The sequence below is a fragment of the Aptenodytes forsteri genome, unplaced genomic scaffold (assembly GCF_000699145.1).
Source record: "Aptenodytes forsteri isolate BGI_AS27 unplaced genomic scaffold, ASM69914v1 Scaffold227, whole genome shotgun sequence".
Lineage (NCBI taxonomy): Eukaryota > Metazoa > Chordata > Aves > Sphenisciformes > Spheniscidae > Aptenodytes > Aptenodytes forsteri.
The window spans coordinates 1,422,562-1,437,579 of record NW_008795365.1 but is presented as its reverse complement, the minus strand read 5'-3'; the positions used below and the strand labels follow the sequence as shown (position 1 = coordinate 1,437,579).

Below are 15,018 nucleotides of genomic sequence, written 5' to 3'. Positions count from 1 at the left end.
CACTCAGCTTGGTGTCATCTGCAAACTTGCTGAGGGTACACTTGATCCCACTGTCCATGTCATTGATGAAGATACTAAACAGTACTGGTCCCAATACGGACCCCTGCGGGACGCCACTCATCACCAGTCTCCATCTGGACATTGAGCCGTTGACCACTACCCTCTGGATGCGACCATCTAACCAATTGCTCACCCACCGGACAGTCCACCCATCAAATCCATCCCTCTCCAGTTTAGAGAGAAGGATGTTGTGGGGGACTGTGTCAAAGGCCTTACAGAGGTCCAGATAAACATCTGTAGCCCTTCCCTTGTCCACTGATGTAGTCACTCCATCATCAAGCTTATCATCATCAGTCACATCATTAGTCACATCATCATCATCAATCTTAAGTAGTTAATATTGTAAAAAGCCCATACCTTATGAAACTGGTGATATAGACATGAACAAAAGTGGCCATCAAGTACTGACAATCAAAGCGATCCATTATCCCACCATGCCCAGGGATTGTGTCTGCGAAATCCTTTTGGGTGTGAAGGACAGGGAGGGTGGGGGGGGGAAAAATAAAATCATGGTCAGTGATTCTGACGAAACACACTAACGACGTATCACTTGACAGCAGCACATTAAGGCCGCAATTAAGCTACCATTTCATTGCACTGAGCCAGAAGTTAGCAAGAGCCTCCTTTGCTAAAGGAGTTTTTAACTGCAAAGGTGAGTCAAGGGGTGAGAAGAAAAAGAAGAGATGAAGCAACTTGTCCACAGTATCACACAAGAGGACAGCGGTAGGTCAGGTGCAGGTTTGCCGGTACTGAGTACACTTGCGTGCCTATACATACTTCATTTTGTAGCGAGCCTCTTAAGCTCATGGCTGTCATTTCTTGCTTCTGCAGAATCTAATTCTCCTCTTTAATACTTTTATTGCTTTATCCTCTACTGGTAGCTGCTGCTGAAGCACTTGTTACCAGGGAATATATATTTGCTACAAGAGAACCAGTAACCTGAGGACTCTTTCCACTGTCTAACACTGGCTTTGCAAGTCATACTGCCCGTTCACCTGCCAGTTTTTTTGCCGTTCTTGGTAATCATAGCTAAAAACCATAATGTGTGCATACAATATAAATATATTTAAACAGAATCAAAAAACCCTGTAGTGAAAAAGTTATAACTACTTAAAAAAATATATTTCTGATGCAAACAAAGCTTGATACACTACCTTTGTGTTACCCGATCTTGTCTGTAGAACAACTTTACCAGTTGAACTACCCTCATATATCCTTTTGTCATCCACACTCACTTGTGTACTCACTGGGTGAAAACCCTGACCTTAGTCGTGTGGGGCAACTGCCAGCAAGTTAAACCAGTCCTGTGCCGGTGCCACTCCAGCCCTCCAGCGCTGGCCAGGCATGGAGTGTCTAACTCAACCTACGCGCTGCCTTCAGTAACAATTCCACAATATCCCTGTCTTCCCGACAGTCCTTTGGTCACCACCTTGGGGCTCAGAAGTATTAAAAAAAAAAAATAAATAAAATCTACTTTTTAATGTTCTACTTTAAGAATAAGTGCTGCTTTTCAGAAGCATTTTTTCCCCAAAAAGTCCTTCTTCACACAAACAGTCTTTTGCTACCTGGACGTACAGGTACGACAACACACGAGGCTGTAGCTAGCAAAGTGCCGGACAAGCTGCTCGGACCGGCATAAGAAAGAGAGTAAGTACAAGCACATGTACGGGAGTTCAGCACAAACAGAGAGGTTTATATGCTTCTGTGCAAAGCACATGCCAAAACTGGTGGACACAGGGAACAACAACAAGAAAAACAACAAGCAACAGGATAAGAATTACAGCGGGCCTACCAAGACATAAAGAAGGTCGGGAGAAAATTTGGGGCTGCCCTCTTCCCATACTTCTGCTGCCACTTAATACCAGCCAGGGACAACACTGCCACAAGCGACAGCGCACACCTTGCAATAAACAGAGGTTAGCACGTCACACCATTTGCCAATACACACTCTTGTTACAAGGCAGCACTGTATTGGCAAAGGCAGCCAAACATCTCATGCTTTGGTGAACCTGACATGTCAGCATCTGCGTACGACACAAATACTATTGGTAAAACACAGCCAGCCACAACCTGAAGGGTAAACCACTGTCGGTGCTTCTTAGCATCTACAGATTGCCTTTCACGTCAAGTATGATATCTCACATCTTGCTTGTCTAAACCACTTCTGCAACATGACTTGGAAGAGTAATTATCAACCAAAATATGAAACCAAATTATTCTTAGAATTCCAACACTAAAGTCACATGTTGATTACGCAAAATTTTAAAAATAACACATACATATATCTGATAAAACTAAGTACTGCTGCTGATGCTAAAAAACAGCTCAAACATCATTGCACCTTAGTAGAAACACTAGGTACTACAATGAACAATTGGAAACAAACAAACAAACAAACCAACCCAACCCACCAATTTATCTAATTCAAAGAGAAAACCAAAACAAAACCAGCTTACAGGAGTCATTACACACCTTGATTTTGAAAGCTCTTTTAAATCCACTGGCGAAGAATCCTCCAAATGGCCCAATTAATGAGGCAAATGTTGACAGTGCAATGCTGTGCATCTGAAATGGGTACATATTCACTGTTTCCTACAAGAAAAATAATTAGCACTGTATTTCAATATGATTGTAGGCATTTTAAGCTTAAATATTTTCAGATGGGGCTGTTACAGAGCAAATTTCCATGAAGCTCCAGTTTTCCTGACACAAAGTAATACTGTAAAGAAAGGAAAAGCAGACACACTGTAGAAAGCTGCTGAAAGGTCTGGTCATGTGAACAGGATGAATTATTCGGGGTTGCTAGAGCAGTCAACTTTAACAAATGATGTGGTTTTCAGCCAATCCCTTAGTTGATGATAAGGAATATAACTACTAATTCCATAACGTACAATGGGATTCGCTAGTCTTTCCCGGCTCTGCTTTTCCAGCTCAATTTCCTGGAAACAAAGGAGCTTTCCACAAATTCCTAGTATTGCTCTAGTAGGTGGCCCAATGCTCTCCACAAACTTGTCACCTTCACACAATTCACTGTCACTTCTTTCAAGTGCTCTCACAAGATAGATATGAATTTTGCACTAGTCCGCCATACTGTCACCTTTGTGTATATACGGCAATAATGGGAGACAGAAGGTTTACCCCCATTAATACTTTTTGGTTTCATTTAAACAGATATTGTTCCCCTCAGCCTATTCACAGACTTGAAATTTGTTTTGATCCATTCAAGTTCTTACAGATAAGAGAGACTTCATTGGCAACAGGTACTTGTTTTCCTTCCTGACACAGATTAGAAAAAAGGTTTTTTTTTTGGTTAGTTGGGATGTTTTGGGTTTGTTGGGATTTTTTGATTGGGGTTTTTTGGTTTGTTTGGGTTTTCTGGTTTTGTGGGTTTTGGGTTTTTTGTGGTAACTTAGCTTTGAGCACTTTCAAGTCAATAGTACAAGCTCCAGCCTTTGAGGGAATGCTATACTGGCCTCATCCCTGAGAGCAGAGCACACCTCACCTGGCAAGTCTTGATAAACACCATCTGTAGCTGATAAATCCTGTACCTTGTGTTTCTGATTTGCATCACAGCTGGCCAACACCAATTAACTTCTTGACTACTTTGTACAGTTATCTTAAGACACCTTTCTTTAAGGCTAAACTATTCAGTTGGTCAAACAGAAAAGTTTATGAGTTGGAATTAAGTCAATTTTGTTGGGAGAACTCAGGGCTCGACATCTTTTGACGCCAAGCAAAGTGTCTTCCAACCATAACATCTGGTCATATTTCTGTGAGAGAACATCAGGAACTGAGTAACAGAGGGAAAAACAAAAGCAGGCTGTTGCCCAAACCAGTAGATTCAATTTGACTTTCTATAAAGAGTGCTAAAACTAATTCTCTCCTCAAAAGGCTTGTTAGAGCCTGGCAAAAGTACTTCAGAAGGGCACGTGGAACTACCATCTCTTTTTAGGGTTAACTGATAGCTCTCTATTAGACTGGCACAGAGCTGGGCATTCCCATCTCCTTGCCCTTTACCATAATACACAATATAGCTGAACACAGTAAGATTTCTCCCCGCTCAGTCCACATTATGTTTCTGTGCAGAAAAATCCTTATTAAATTTGCAATCAACCCCACAGTCCCTGAAGCAACGGTATGTTCATTTGGTATGAAAATATCGGAGCTCCTTCTAGATGTAATCTTGCTTTTCTAAGTACCAACCGTAGCTATTAATTACTTTTAGTCTTAGGTTTGGTTGCTACAGTTTCCAGTTTGTGCTTTCTTCTTGTAACCACATCAACTTTTCTCCTTCAGTGTTACACCCATGTAACCACAGGTAAAGCCCACTGCCTTCCCTAGTGCAGTACACTCACTCTCTGTGCTGAGCCACTGCACAGGCAAGGGGAGCGTTGCAGAACCCACTTGTTCTGCATTTATCCCAGTCACCTCCTCTTTGCCCTAAAGGAAAGATAATGACAGACTGCTTTGTTTGTATTTGGTATTCTCTTCCTGTTGGAGTGCCCCTGGAGCCTGTGGCTTCTGAAGCACTGCTTTGTATAGTAGGATAATTGACCACCTATTTCCTGACAGGTAAAGATACAACAGCTCACTTAAAAGAATTTGCAGGCTGGGTGTGAGGAAAAGGGTCGGTGACTACATTACATGGAACTATTACTGGTACTCCTTTTTCACTCAGCATGGAAGTAATGGCACTAACGCACAAGATGCTACATGGTGAAGAAAGTACGAGTCCAATCCTAACAGCGGTTACACACTAGCTGAAAACAGAATGAAATTCTACAAGATTACTTAAGCTTGCTATTAATTTGGGCCATAACAAGCCTTTGTCCACTTTCTACAAAAATTTAAAGGTTGTTCTTCAAAAATAGGTTTGTCTGCAAAATGCTTAAGTGACATCCATTTCCAGCACAAAGAGAATACAGGCCACAAGAACACAGGCGGGTTTCCTCAGATGACTCCAGCAATGCATTTCAATTCTGCTTGGGGGACCACCTCCCCTGTCTGAGCAACGGAAAGGCTAACGGTATCGATTCAGTTCTTACCCTTCAAGCCTTACCAGCATTCATGTACCTTTCTAAAAAGGTTTAGAAAACCATTCAAGCTGGGAAGTACGATTTCAATTTTAACCAAAGCCTTGTTTTTTTCCTTACCCATCCCAACACAGCCTGAAGCAATGGCGGCACAGAGTACTTCTTCATCTGAAAGAGCTCTGAAGGTTCACACTCTGTCACAAATCTGTTGGTTTCACTGTTATATTCCACGGGGCAGACAAAGTACTGATGTTGAGCCAAAAAATAGGAAAACTGAAAAGCAAAACAAGGACTCCTGAAACAGGCATTTGTTGTTACAGTCAAAAATCGTATTGTAATGGATGGCTTTGTCATTGCAAGCTGAGGATAATGAAAATCTTTTTAATAACAAAGAGACCCAGAATGGCGTAAAATCGGCCTGTTTAAGTTGGAGAATGCCTCAACAAAGCAGACAAATGTGGACGTTCAATGCACTTAGTGATGATTTCCCAACTTGTTTTCCTTTTCATATCTCTCAGATTCATATCTACTGGATGTTTCTGCATTATAAAATCCCAAAATGTTAGCCACTCATAATTTCTTTGCAGTTCACTTCTCCATTAAAACTTGAACTATCGTTTCTACCAAGTTTGGCAGTCACGAGTTCTGCTGACCTTGGTGATAAATTACTTATCAGAACAGTTAAATTACTTATCAGAACAGTTACTGTATGCTGTTATTATCTTCTGTGCATATCATCAGTGTAAACTACTTCTCAGGAGAAATGTCATAAATTATGTAATACAAAAATATTACTACAAAGCATAAATAATGCTATCACTAAACTTCAGTTTCAAAATAGGGATACAACTAATAGATAAAACAGTTCCAGATATAGTAACAGCAATGGCAAAAATAGTCAGTATAATCTATTCAGGAGAGGTGCAAGCCTTGCCTAGCCTTTACAGCTAGTTACAAATTGGCAGAATTCTCTAGCAAAAAAGACCTCTAACTCTTAGGCTTTCAGCAGTTTGAGATGACCAGATTTGTCAGTGATTTTACTTCAAGTAAAACCAGGAAGTTGAAGACTGAACCTATACAAGGAAACTCCTGTGGTTACTTACAATAAATCCAAATACAACTGTGGAAAAGAAGCCTCCAATGAACCCTTCCCAGGTCTTCTTGGGAGACAGCTAGGCACAAAAGAGAGCTTGTTAGCATCATCAGTTGCATCACTGAACCCTTTTTTACTCTATTTCTGGACCTTGTTTGTGAAAATTAAGCTCCTACTTGGTTTTTCATAGGTATGCGTGAAATACTGAATGTCAGCAGCTGCAGCCACTGAACATGATAAACAGAGGAGTATGGCTAGGACCTGTCCCAGGCAAGGAGGGAAAGTGCCACAGTTTGGTTGGAACCACTGGGCAGCGTGAGGGAACGGAGAGCTCCCTTCCCATCTGCTGCTGCGTCTGGAGGCTGCCGCCTGCCTCTGGCCACAGCTGACCCTGATTAAGCAGCTGACCTCCTTCAAGCAGAAGACTTGGAAACCTGCACGAGCACGCTATGGCTCTGTTGGAGACCTCTGCTAGCAAGTGCACACTGAGATAGTGACAAAAGCCTGGGTGTTAGACAACTACTGCTGGGGATGCTCCTCGGGAGACACTAGCTTCCTACATACAGACTGGCAAACTAATACAGCAAATAATTGGCCTAGAGAGACCAGTGTAGCAAGCTATTTTCTTCATCAAATCCTATCACGTTTTCAATTTAGGAGCAGTTTAATATCAGAACCAACTAAATATGCAAAAGTTAACATGGCAACATCATGAAAGTAATAATTCATAGCTTTCTGTGGGGTCTTGCATACTCTACCAGAATAGGAAGATTACTGCTTGAGCCCTTCTCGGTGCTACATCAATGAGACCAGATGAGGAATAGGTATACGTGACCTAGCAGCTTATTTCAAATTACAGTTTCTGTACAGTAAGCATGCAGTTAAACCTGCATATGAAATCCAAAAAGCAAGCCATTATAAATGATGATGCAATAGGCTTGAACTGTATTATACTGTAATGTCAATATTACATTCACATCAATCCCAGTTTCCACTTACAAATCTTCAGAAACAGGATAGTCAATTTGGTTTTTTAGCAAAGATGTGTATCATGCAGTACAGCAGAAAGTATTTTTTCCATGAATGTGTTTTTGAACAAGTATCAAAAATGCTATAAATTGTAAAAGCTTGTTAGTGAGAAAGTGCCTAAGTACATACCTTAATTAATGGAGTTCTGCCAAAGAAGAATCCAAAAATGTAAGCGGTAATATCATTGCAGATAACACTTGAAATTGGAACCAGAAACCTAGAGAAAGACATTAAAAGTTTCATGGAGAAAAAGAGAAGCTGCCCAAACCTAAACACAGGACAGAAACTGAAACAGCAGCATTTCTTTCTGGGAAATTTTTCTGTAGCATTTAGAAGGAATTATGTTTCATAACATGTTCACCTAGTTCCCCCATGAGCAGCATATTTAGCTATATTGGTTTTAGTCTTCAGCCAATCAAGACCATTACAGATCCATATTAGTTCAAGTTAAAATATGATTTTGGTGCCTGAGCTTAAAATGTGAACAGGCTGGCTTTTTCCTTATCAGGCTTGAAGACTGGTACCACAGTTAAGAAGAAATCAACAGATATAAAAATGTTAATGTTATTGGTAACATCAAAGCAAGCAAATTCCTTGTACAGTTTAATGGTATCTAAATTAAAAAAAAAGTTTTCCTTTTTTTTTCCTCTTGTCAGTTTGGAGCAGCCTGTCTTAGCTTTCTAAGTGTTCTCTGCATGCAAACAGCATCTGAATTTGTTACTCAAGCCTGTTAACCTCTTTTTTTTCCCCTTTTCAAAGCACGGATGTATTAATAAGCTAAAAGTCAGATTTTCTGACCATCTGCCAAATTGCCTAGCACCAGTGGAAATAAGAAATAGTAGGCTAGCAAGGCAATTAGGTTCAGTTTTTGGCACATGAACATGACCACTGTGAAAAGAATTTGTTTATACAAACTTTGTCAAAGGCTTTGGGTTTTCTTTCTAACTATATTGCAGAAAAGATGTGCTCAATCTCCCCAGTTGTACATATGTCAGGAAAAGAAAAAGGAGAACATGCAGTATTATGTCCTTGGAAGAACACAAATCATCTTCCATATGCTTCTTCCTTCTTCCTCAACTTGTAATTTACCCTGGCCCTCAAGAAGGGGGGGATGGAAAAACTCACCCTCTCTTTGAGGAGTGGTTTTAAGTAATCAAGTTTAACTGCATCATCAGAATTTAATATATTGCTGCAAATGGGGCATTAAGATGACCCAACAATATCCAAGATGTAAACTCTTAACATATTTTAAGTAATCTGAATTTATCTGAACAGGGAAGGTGGCAGGGAAGGTGGCCAGATTGGGGATTTCAAATTAAATGGTCCAACTTCAATAGTTCTGAGCAACCTGAAGCTTCCAAGTAATTGGAAAAGAATTGCTGGATATTAATTCATTCAGCAAAATGCTATGGAAACTATTTCACCAAGCATGCAAGCAATCCTATTCCTTGCAAGTAAATGAAGTGGTTGTTCAAAACTATCGTACTTGTGGCTGCCAATCTAGTTAAAGAGGTTTCTGCTTCCTCTCCTGTATCCTTTACCTCATCGCTCCCAACTCCTCTGGCTCCCCTTCCAACTAGACACTAATGCTCCTTTAATTTGTGCTGCTTTAACTGTTCCCACGATTATTCCCTAACCAGATCTATGTAAAAGAACCAACCTTTCAATGCAATAGAGTTACAAATCAGTTTATTACTGTCCCCTTACCAGATCATGCCTTCAAAGAGATTTTGGATGACAAGATGAGATTGAGTTACAGTGATCAGCAAAGTGACATGAGTCCATGCGAACTGTTAACAATGCAACAACACAACAGTTAGTGAAAACACCGATCCATACACCTTGATAAATATTGGTGTGTCAGCTAGAGGAGCTACTTAGGAGCTCACAGGAAAGACCAGTTCTAGTGATAATGCAAGAGATGTGTGCATACAGTATATCACAAGTTAGCTGGCTTTCTGAAGCAAGTACTGAAACTTTAACAGGTTTCCCCATCACTTACCTCCACCCAGAATTTTTTAATGTGCAGTTTAATATCTGTTTTAATAAGACATACACCTTCAGCATGAAAGCAGCAGAGAAATGTAAGCAATGTGATATTCTGTATATACATATAACAGACATGTCAGAACTGTAACAATAAAATGGCAATGAACTACTCATGAAAGAGTCATGTTACACAGATGTGGATATCTCTCATAACAGAATACCAGTCCTCTTATGAAACATGAGAATTCTCAGGATTAGTGAAAACAAAGTGTTAATTTTTATGTGCATGGTCATTTAAACAGTCATTTTCCTCAGTATTACTGCATGTACTTAGTGTTTATTCTGTAGTGCTAGTGTACAATAAAGCAGTTTCCAAACAGTTTACCAGTAAAGATTCTACAATAGATTTTATCTTCCGAAAACTTTTAAATCAAGAACTGGTAGTTTTTCCATGAAACACCAAATTTAAGCACTCTAAAATGTCTGGGCGATTTAACACTCGGAATGTCCTACTTCTTTAAGTCTCTTATCACGTGTTTTCCTATGGCATCCAGCATCTACTTCTAGTTGAGACAACTCAAGAAGGCTGAAAGGGGGTGTGCAAGAACTGACTAAAGGTTTCTGAAAATATTACCTGCTGGTTAATTAAAGCATCTCTGCAGCAAAATTTTTGGTATTTGTACAGTGATATTGGAACACCACCTAAAACCAAATGGCTACTCTCCTTGTCTGTCCAAACACCGTGTTGCCACACAGTGGATACACGGCTTCCCTCTGTTTTACTGCAATTCTTAGGTAGTCACACCTTAATGTTTTCTGGGCAGGCACCACATCATATGACTGACACCACATTTTTTCTGCCTTCTTTCCAGAATGGGGAAAAGGAAAAAAAAATCATGGAAAATTAATATATTTACTTTGTGCCAATCTGAAGATGAGGACTTTTTTTGCAGATTAGAAGATAAAGACCACCTCTCCTAGAAAAGCTGCATCTCCCTGCCAGGCAAGTTCTCCCACAAACAGGGTAAATTTTTTTGAGCAAAACATTTTTTCACATGCTCATACAGGGCTCAGCTAAGTCCTAGTCTAGAATTAAGGATCCTCAATGGTAAAGTGGTACCTAAAGCACTGTAGAAACAGAAGGGTTAACTGCATCCCCAGAGCTTTAAGAAATCTTAAGGTTGCACAATGCCCTGACTGCTCAAGTTCTTTAAAGACTGGAGCTGTACTGCATTAATGTTTTACTGTTATTTCTAATCATTCCTACATAGAAGCGGGGGGCGGTTCAGGGGGATTTTTTGGGTTTGGTTTCGTTTGGTTTTGGGTGGTGGTTTGTTTTGTGGTTTGTTTTTTTGGGGTTTTTTGTTTGTTTGTTTGTTTGTTTGTTTGTTTGTTTGTTTGTTTGTTTGTTTGTTTGTTTGTTTGTTTGTTTGTTTTTTAACCTGTGATGTTACAAAATTAGTTTTCAACCTATAAGATACATATAAGAAAAAGGTTCATGCTCTTGATTAGCTACTATGCTGTTTATTAGGTGGACAAATACAAGAGATGAGAACACTGATTTCTTTTAATAGATTAATGATCTACTGAGGCAAAGCAGAGCAGAATACCAGAACTGCTGTTAAATGTCACAGAATAAATCTTCCACATAGGGGTTAAGATCAAGTTCCCTTCATAGTACTTCAGTGGGGCCTCTACAAAGTAACACTTGAGTCACAAGAACCACTTCCCACGCTATGCTGAACTATTTGGCTTCAGACCTGGGAGGGAGATGCACACCCCTTTCTCCAGGAATCTCTTTCCTATCAGCCTATTACTAAGGGAAACGTATCACATTGTATATGCACAAGGTCTCACCAATGACAGCTTGTATTGACTGAAAGGCCACATCCCATGCTATAATAATAATAAGCTGCAAGGTGAACAGATACTGAACAGCCCCAACACCACTTGATTTCATGCTACTGTTGGTTTAAGCACATTTTCCACACCCCTTTTCCAAGCTATTTTATGAACACAGGGACACGACTGTTTCTAGTGACATTCATAACATGAGTGACCACAGCAAAGTGGGTAATACACACCATGTAAAACTGCAGACGATAATGTTTCTTCACTAAACTCAAAACAAACATGCAGAATCCTGTAAAACAAAGCAAGTGTAGTTTGTACCATCTTATATTTAATTACTCTGATCTGTGGTATACCAGTAATTCCCTTCCCTTGAAGCAGCTTTTAATCCCTCTGCTGTTAGAAGCATTTGCTTGTATTCAGTTAAGCGTACATGTAGAATTATTCTCATTAGAGCATAAGATTTAGTTAACATCAGTAAAGAGCATCCATTTCATTACTTACAAGGTCCCATTGTAGACATCAATTTTTAGGGGAGGACACCATCACCTTTAAAAACCACTCAAAAACCAGGTCGACAAGCTGGTTTTGAATAATTAACAGAAATAATTGAAAGGAAAAGACCAGCTTGCCCCTTTCCCCCAGACAGGCATACAGCTGCATGCAATGCAAGCGTGAAGTGCAGGCGTTGGAGAATTCAACTGACTGAAAGAAACGTTCTGGGTGGCTAACAGCATGTCATCTCCCCTAGGGCAACTTCCTGCGCCAGCAAGGGTCAGAGGCCCTCAAAAGACCCTTAACCCTGGGGACAGCCCCTCACTGACCCCACGATCCCAATGCGACAGCCACCAAGGGGCTCTGCTACGCTCTGCCTCCTGCTTTTGCTCATGACTGGCTTGTCTCATCTCTCCCCTCACCGCCCTTCAGCAGTCATGAGGCATTAGTTAAGTTAGTTTCCTCAGCCAAAGCCAGCTGAAAAAGGTTAAGTCTTGCAAAGCTGGTTTCAAGTTTGCGATCTAAGCACCGAGTAGAATTTTTATCTGGTTTAAAAAAAAAAAATTAACAGTAGACAGACTGACAGTTCATCATGAAGATCAGGTTTCTTAATATATTTTACAAGTATTTGTAGCATAGCAGTCTCCTGTCCCTTAGGCCAATCTGAATCTTCAATTGATTTAATTTTAGGCTAAAGTAATTTTACCACATTGCTGAAAACACCTTGGACTATATTTACATGTTCACAAAGCAATGCCCCACAAGACTGCCAGCTTATGTCTCTTCTTCCTAGAGAAGAAGCTTTTAAAAAGTCTTTCTTTGGATAGGGAAGAAAATCTATCCATGAGGCAAGCATCTGAATATCTTGCAGACAAAATAAAGCCTCAGGCATTTTGAATAATCAGTTTAAAATATATTGGCAAATCTTATTGCTGTCGACCTAGCAGAACACTTGCACAATAAAGCATCAACCCAGCACAGCAATTACACATACAAGTCGTCTCCACAGACTGCCAAAATAGTGTTCATGTATTCATGTACTGAGCCCCAGTTCTTCAGCGATCAAAGTTAATTCATGCCAACTTCTCTTGAGCACTATTAGCTCAACTTTCTCGAGATCATTTACTTGTTTAGGCTGCTTTCTTCTCAGTGAATGCAAAATTTATATTCATCCTTTCACAGCAAAAATGGAACTGTGAACACCTAATTTCCTTGAACATCGAGCAAAAAGAAGCTGAAAGTGCATAAAGCTGGGGAGCAATTTTTTTTTTTATTTTAAAAGAAATAAGCACAGAAACAAATGCAGCACAAAGTTCTTTCATTTGTGCAATTTCGTACACTTACCTGTTAAATAGAGTGCAAAAGATATAAATCTGTGGTAACGAATTAGGAATTGAAGCTGTTCTCTTCTCTGAACAAATGTAGCGAAGTAATCAGCTACAGTCTCTCCATAAAAGAAGTAGTTCACACACAGCAAAAAGTACCTACAACATACAACAGCTAGCAGTTATTTTAACAAGATAATATATATTTAAAAGTCATTCTTAAAAACAAAACAAACAAAAAACCACAACAAAAAACACCACACAAAAGGAAAACCAGAAGGGTAGAAAAGACGTGATAAAAATAAAATTCAAGCATAAATCTAGTCTTATACTTCTGGGTCAGTGTCTCCTCCGACAAGCCAATTTTTGTAATTTTCTAAAGCAACCGCATTAGAAAAACAAACACATTTTGCAGGATACAGTTGGAAAATTAATTTCATCCTTAACTACAGTATTGAATACTCCACACCTATTCAAGTCCTTTTCAGATATTCTAAAAGCACAGAACAAGTATCTGCTATCATCGATATTGACAAAAGCAATTCTACGTATTCTTTTCCTGTATCCTCATAAGGGTAGTTTGCGATTTCTGCCTTACAAACAGGAAAAAAGGTACTTGCGTAACAAGTCCTCTGAGGTTATAGGATAGTGAATCTGACACGGGGCTTGAGGATCTGAATGTAACTATACTTCTGCCATCTGGCCTGAAGATTCTTGTCTGAAGGAGTTACTGCTGCATCTCCTGCTCCACTCCACCACGCACTTTGACTTCTAGCTTTCTTGACCGAGCAATAACCTTACAGGATTACATCCATCAACTGACTAGTAAATGCAGCTATTACTACAACTTTTTCAAAACAATTTTGTGGGAGTATGTCCACACCCAAGGTTCAACTGATGTCACCTTCATCCATCTCTTTTTGAAGGATCTTCAAAGAAATTCCTTTCAGGCAAAACAGTCAGTATGCAAGTAATTGTCACAGGTTTTCATACAAGTTCAGTTACTCAGCTTTCTAGAGTTAAGTCACAATGGGATTCTCAAATGCCAAGGCAGCACTCAATAAAAACCAATAAATAGCAAATCCAAAACCACTAAGAGATGCACCTCTCTAGGCAACATACGCTTCGGCTTATTACCAAAGTCAGTCACAGAAAATAAAAACTTGTGATTCAAGACTGGATCTCCGGATAGTCTCAGAGCGATCAGTATTCATTCTCTTCCCCCCCAATAGATGTTAACACTCACTTTGCAAAGCTTTACATCTCTAAATAAGCCAAACAGTTGATGTTCAGACTACTAACAGGATTCTCTCATCTCACTGAAATGTCTTAATATTTAGTCTCAGTGGCAAGATGTTGGACTGAAAGGAGCTTTGATGTTAACTAGTGTGGCAATGCGGAGGAGTTGACTTTGAGCTCCACATATGAAAGCGACGGTGGTCAACTGCCAAAGTAGACTAAGTGGTAGAGTGCACATCTCCTCCTCTAAAAATTTTGGCAAAACCACAGAATCATTCATGTATGAGTCTGCTCTAGCTGTAGATCCAGAAGCCATGGAATAAAGCAGACAATAGATCGGTCCCCTGGATAATCCAGGAGTGACCAGAGGGGAACTGATTAGCATTTACAGAAGAGCCGACAGCAGGAATCCACCACATTACACAGTAAAGTTGCTTCTAGAAGTGAAGAAGCAATGTAACAAGAGGCAGGGAATAACCCAGATATTTCAATTCCTTAAAAAACCAAACCCAACACAAACCCAAAACAACACAACATAGGTCATGTCTGAAGAACTATGTCCTTAAGCACCTTAGAGACTACATGTGCCCAACACCTTCTCATAACGCTGACTTTAATCAAGAGCCTTTATTTTTCCTCCCAGAACTCAGAAGAAGAGTTGATTTCCCTGGTTCTATCCAGCCCTTTGTAAGCTGGACATTGTCACAAGTATCCGGGATTTGCCAGAAAAATTAATCTCATCTGTTGGCTTTCAGAAGATCCTCCAACACTATATTTATGCAGTCCTGTGATTAAGTGCACGATTGGAAAGGATTTAAAACTTGTATGTTATTATTTTAATTCTCTGTGTGTGTGAAGAGGAGCCTTTAAGGTGCCTGTTCTATTTATTTCTTGTGCAAGGTTA

General features: G+C 39.8%; 1 protein-coding gene across 1 annotated transcript in view; it reads right to left on the bottom strand.

The window, feature by feature from the left end:
- CDS1 (CDP-diacylglycerol synthase 1) overlaps positions 1-15,018 on the bottom strand; it is a 58,478-nt gene that overhangs the window by 2,334 nt on the left and 41,126 nt on the right. Inside the window, exons 7-14 of the mRNA XM_009280272.1 lie at positions 12,895-13,034; positions 11,289-11,347; positions 8,923-9,005; positions 7,345-7,432; positions 6,197-6,265; positions 5,214-5,366; positions 2,533-2,652; positions 418-521 (exon numbers count right to left, since the gene is read on the bottom strand). Of these exons, the coding sequence (XP_009278547.1) occupies positions 418-521; positions 2,533-2,652; positions 5,214-5,366; positions 6,197-6,265; positions 7,345-7,432; positions 8,923-9,005; positions 11,289-11,347; positions 12,895-13,034 (816 nt within the window). The remainder of the gene's footprint in view (positions 1-417; positions 522-2,532; positions 2,653-5,213; positions 5,367-6,196; positions 6,266-7,344; positions 7,433-8,922; positions 9,006-11,288; positions 11,348-12,894; positions 13,035-15,018) is intronic.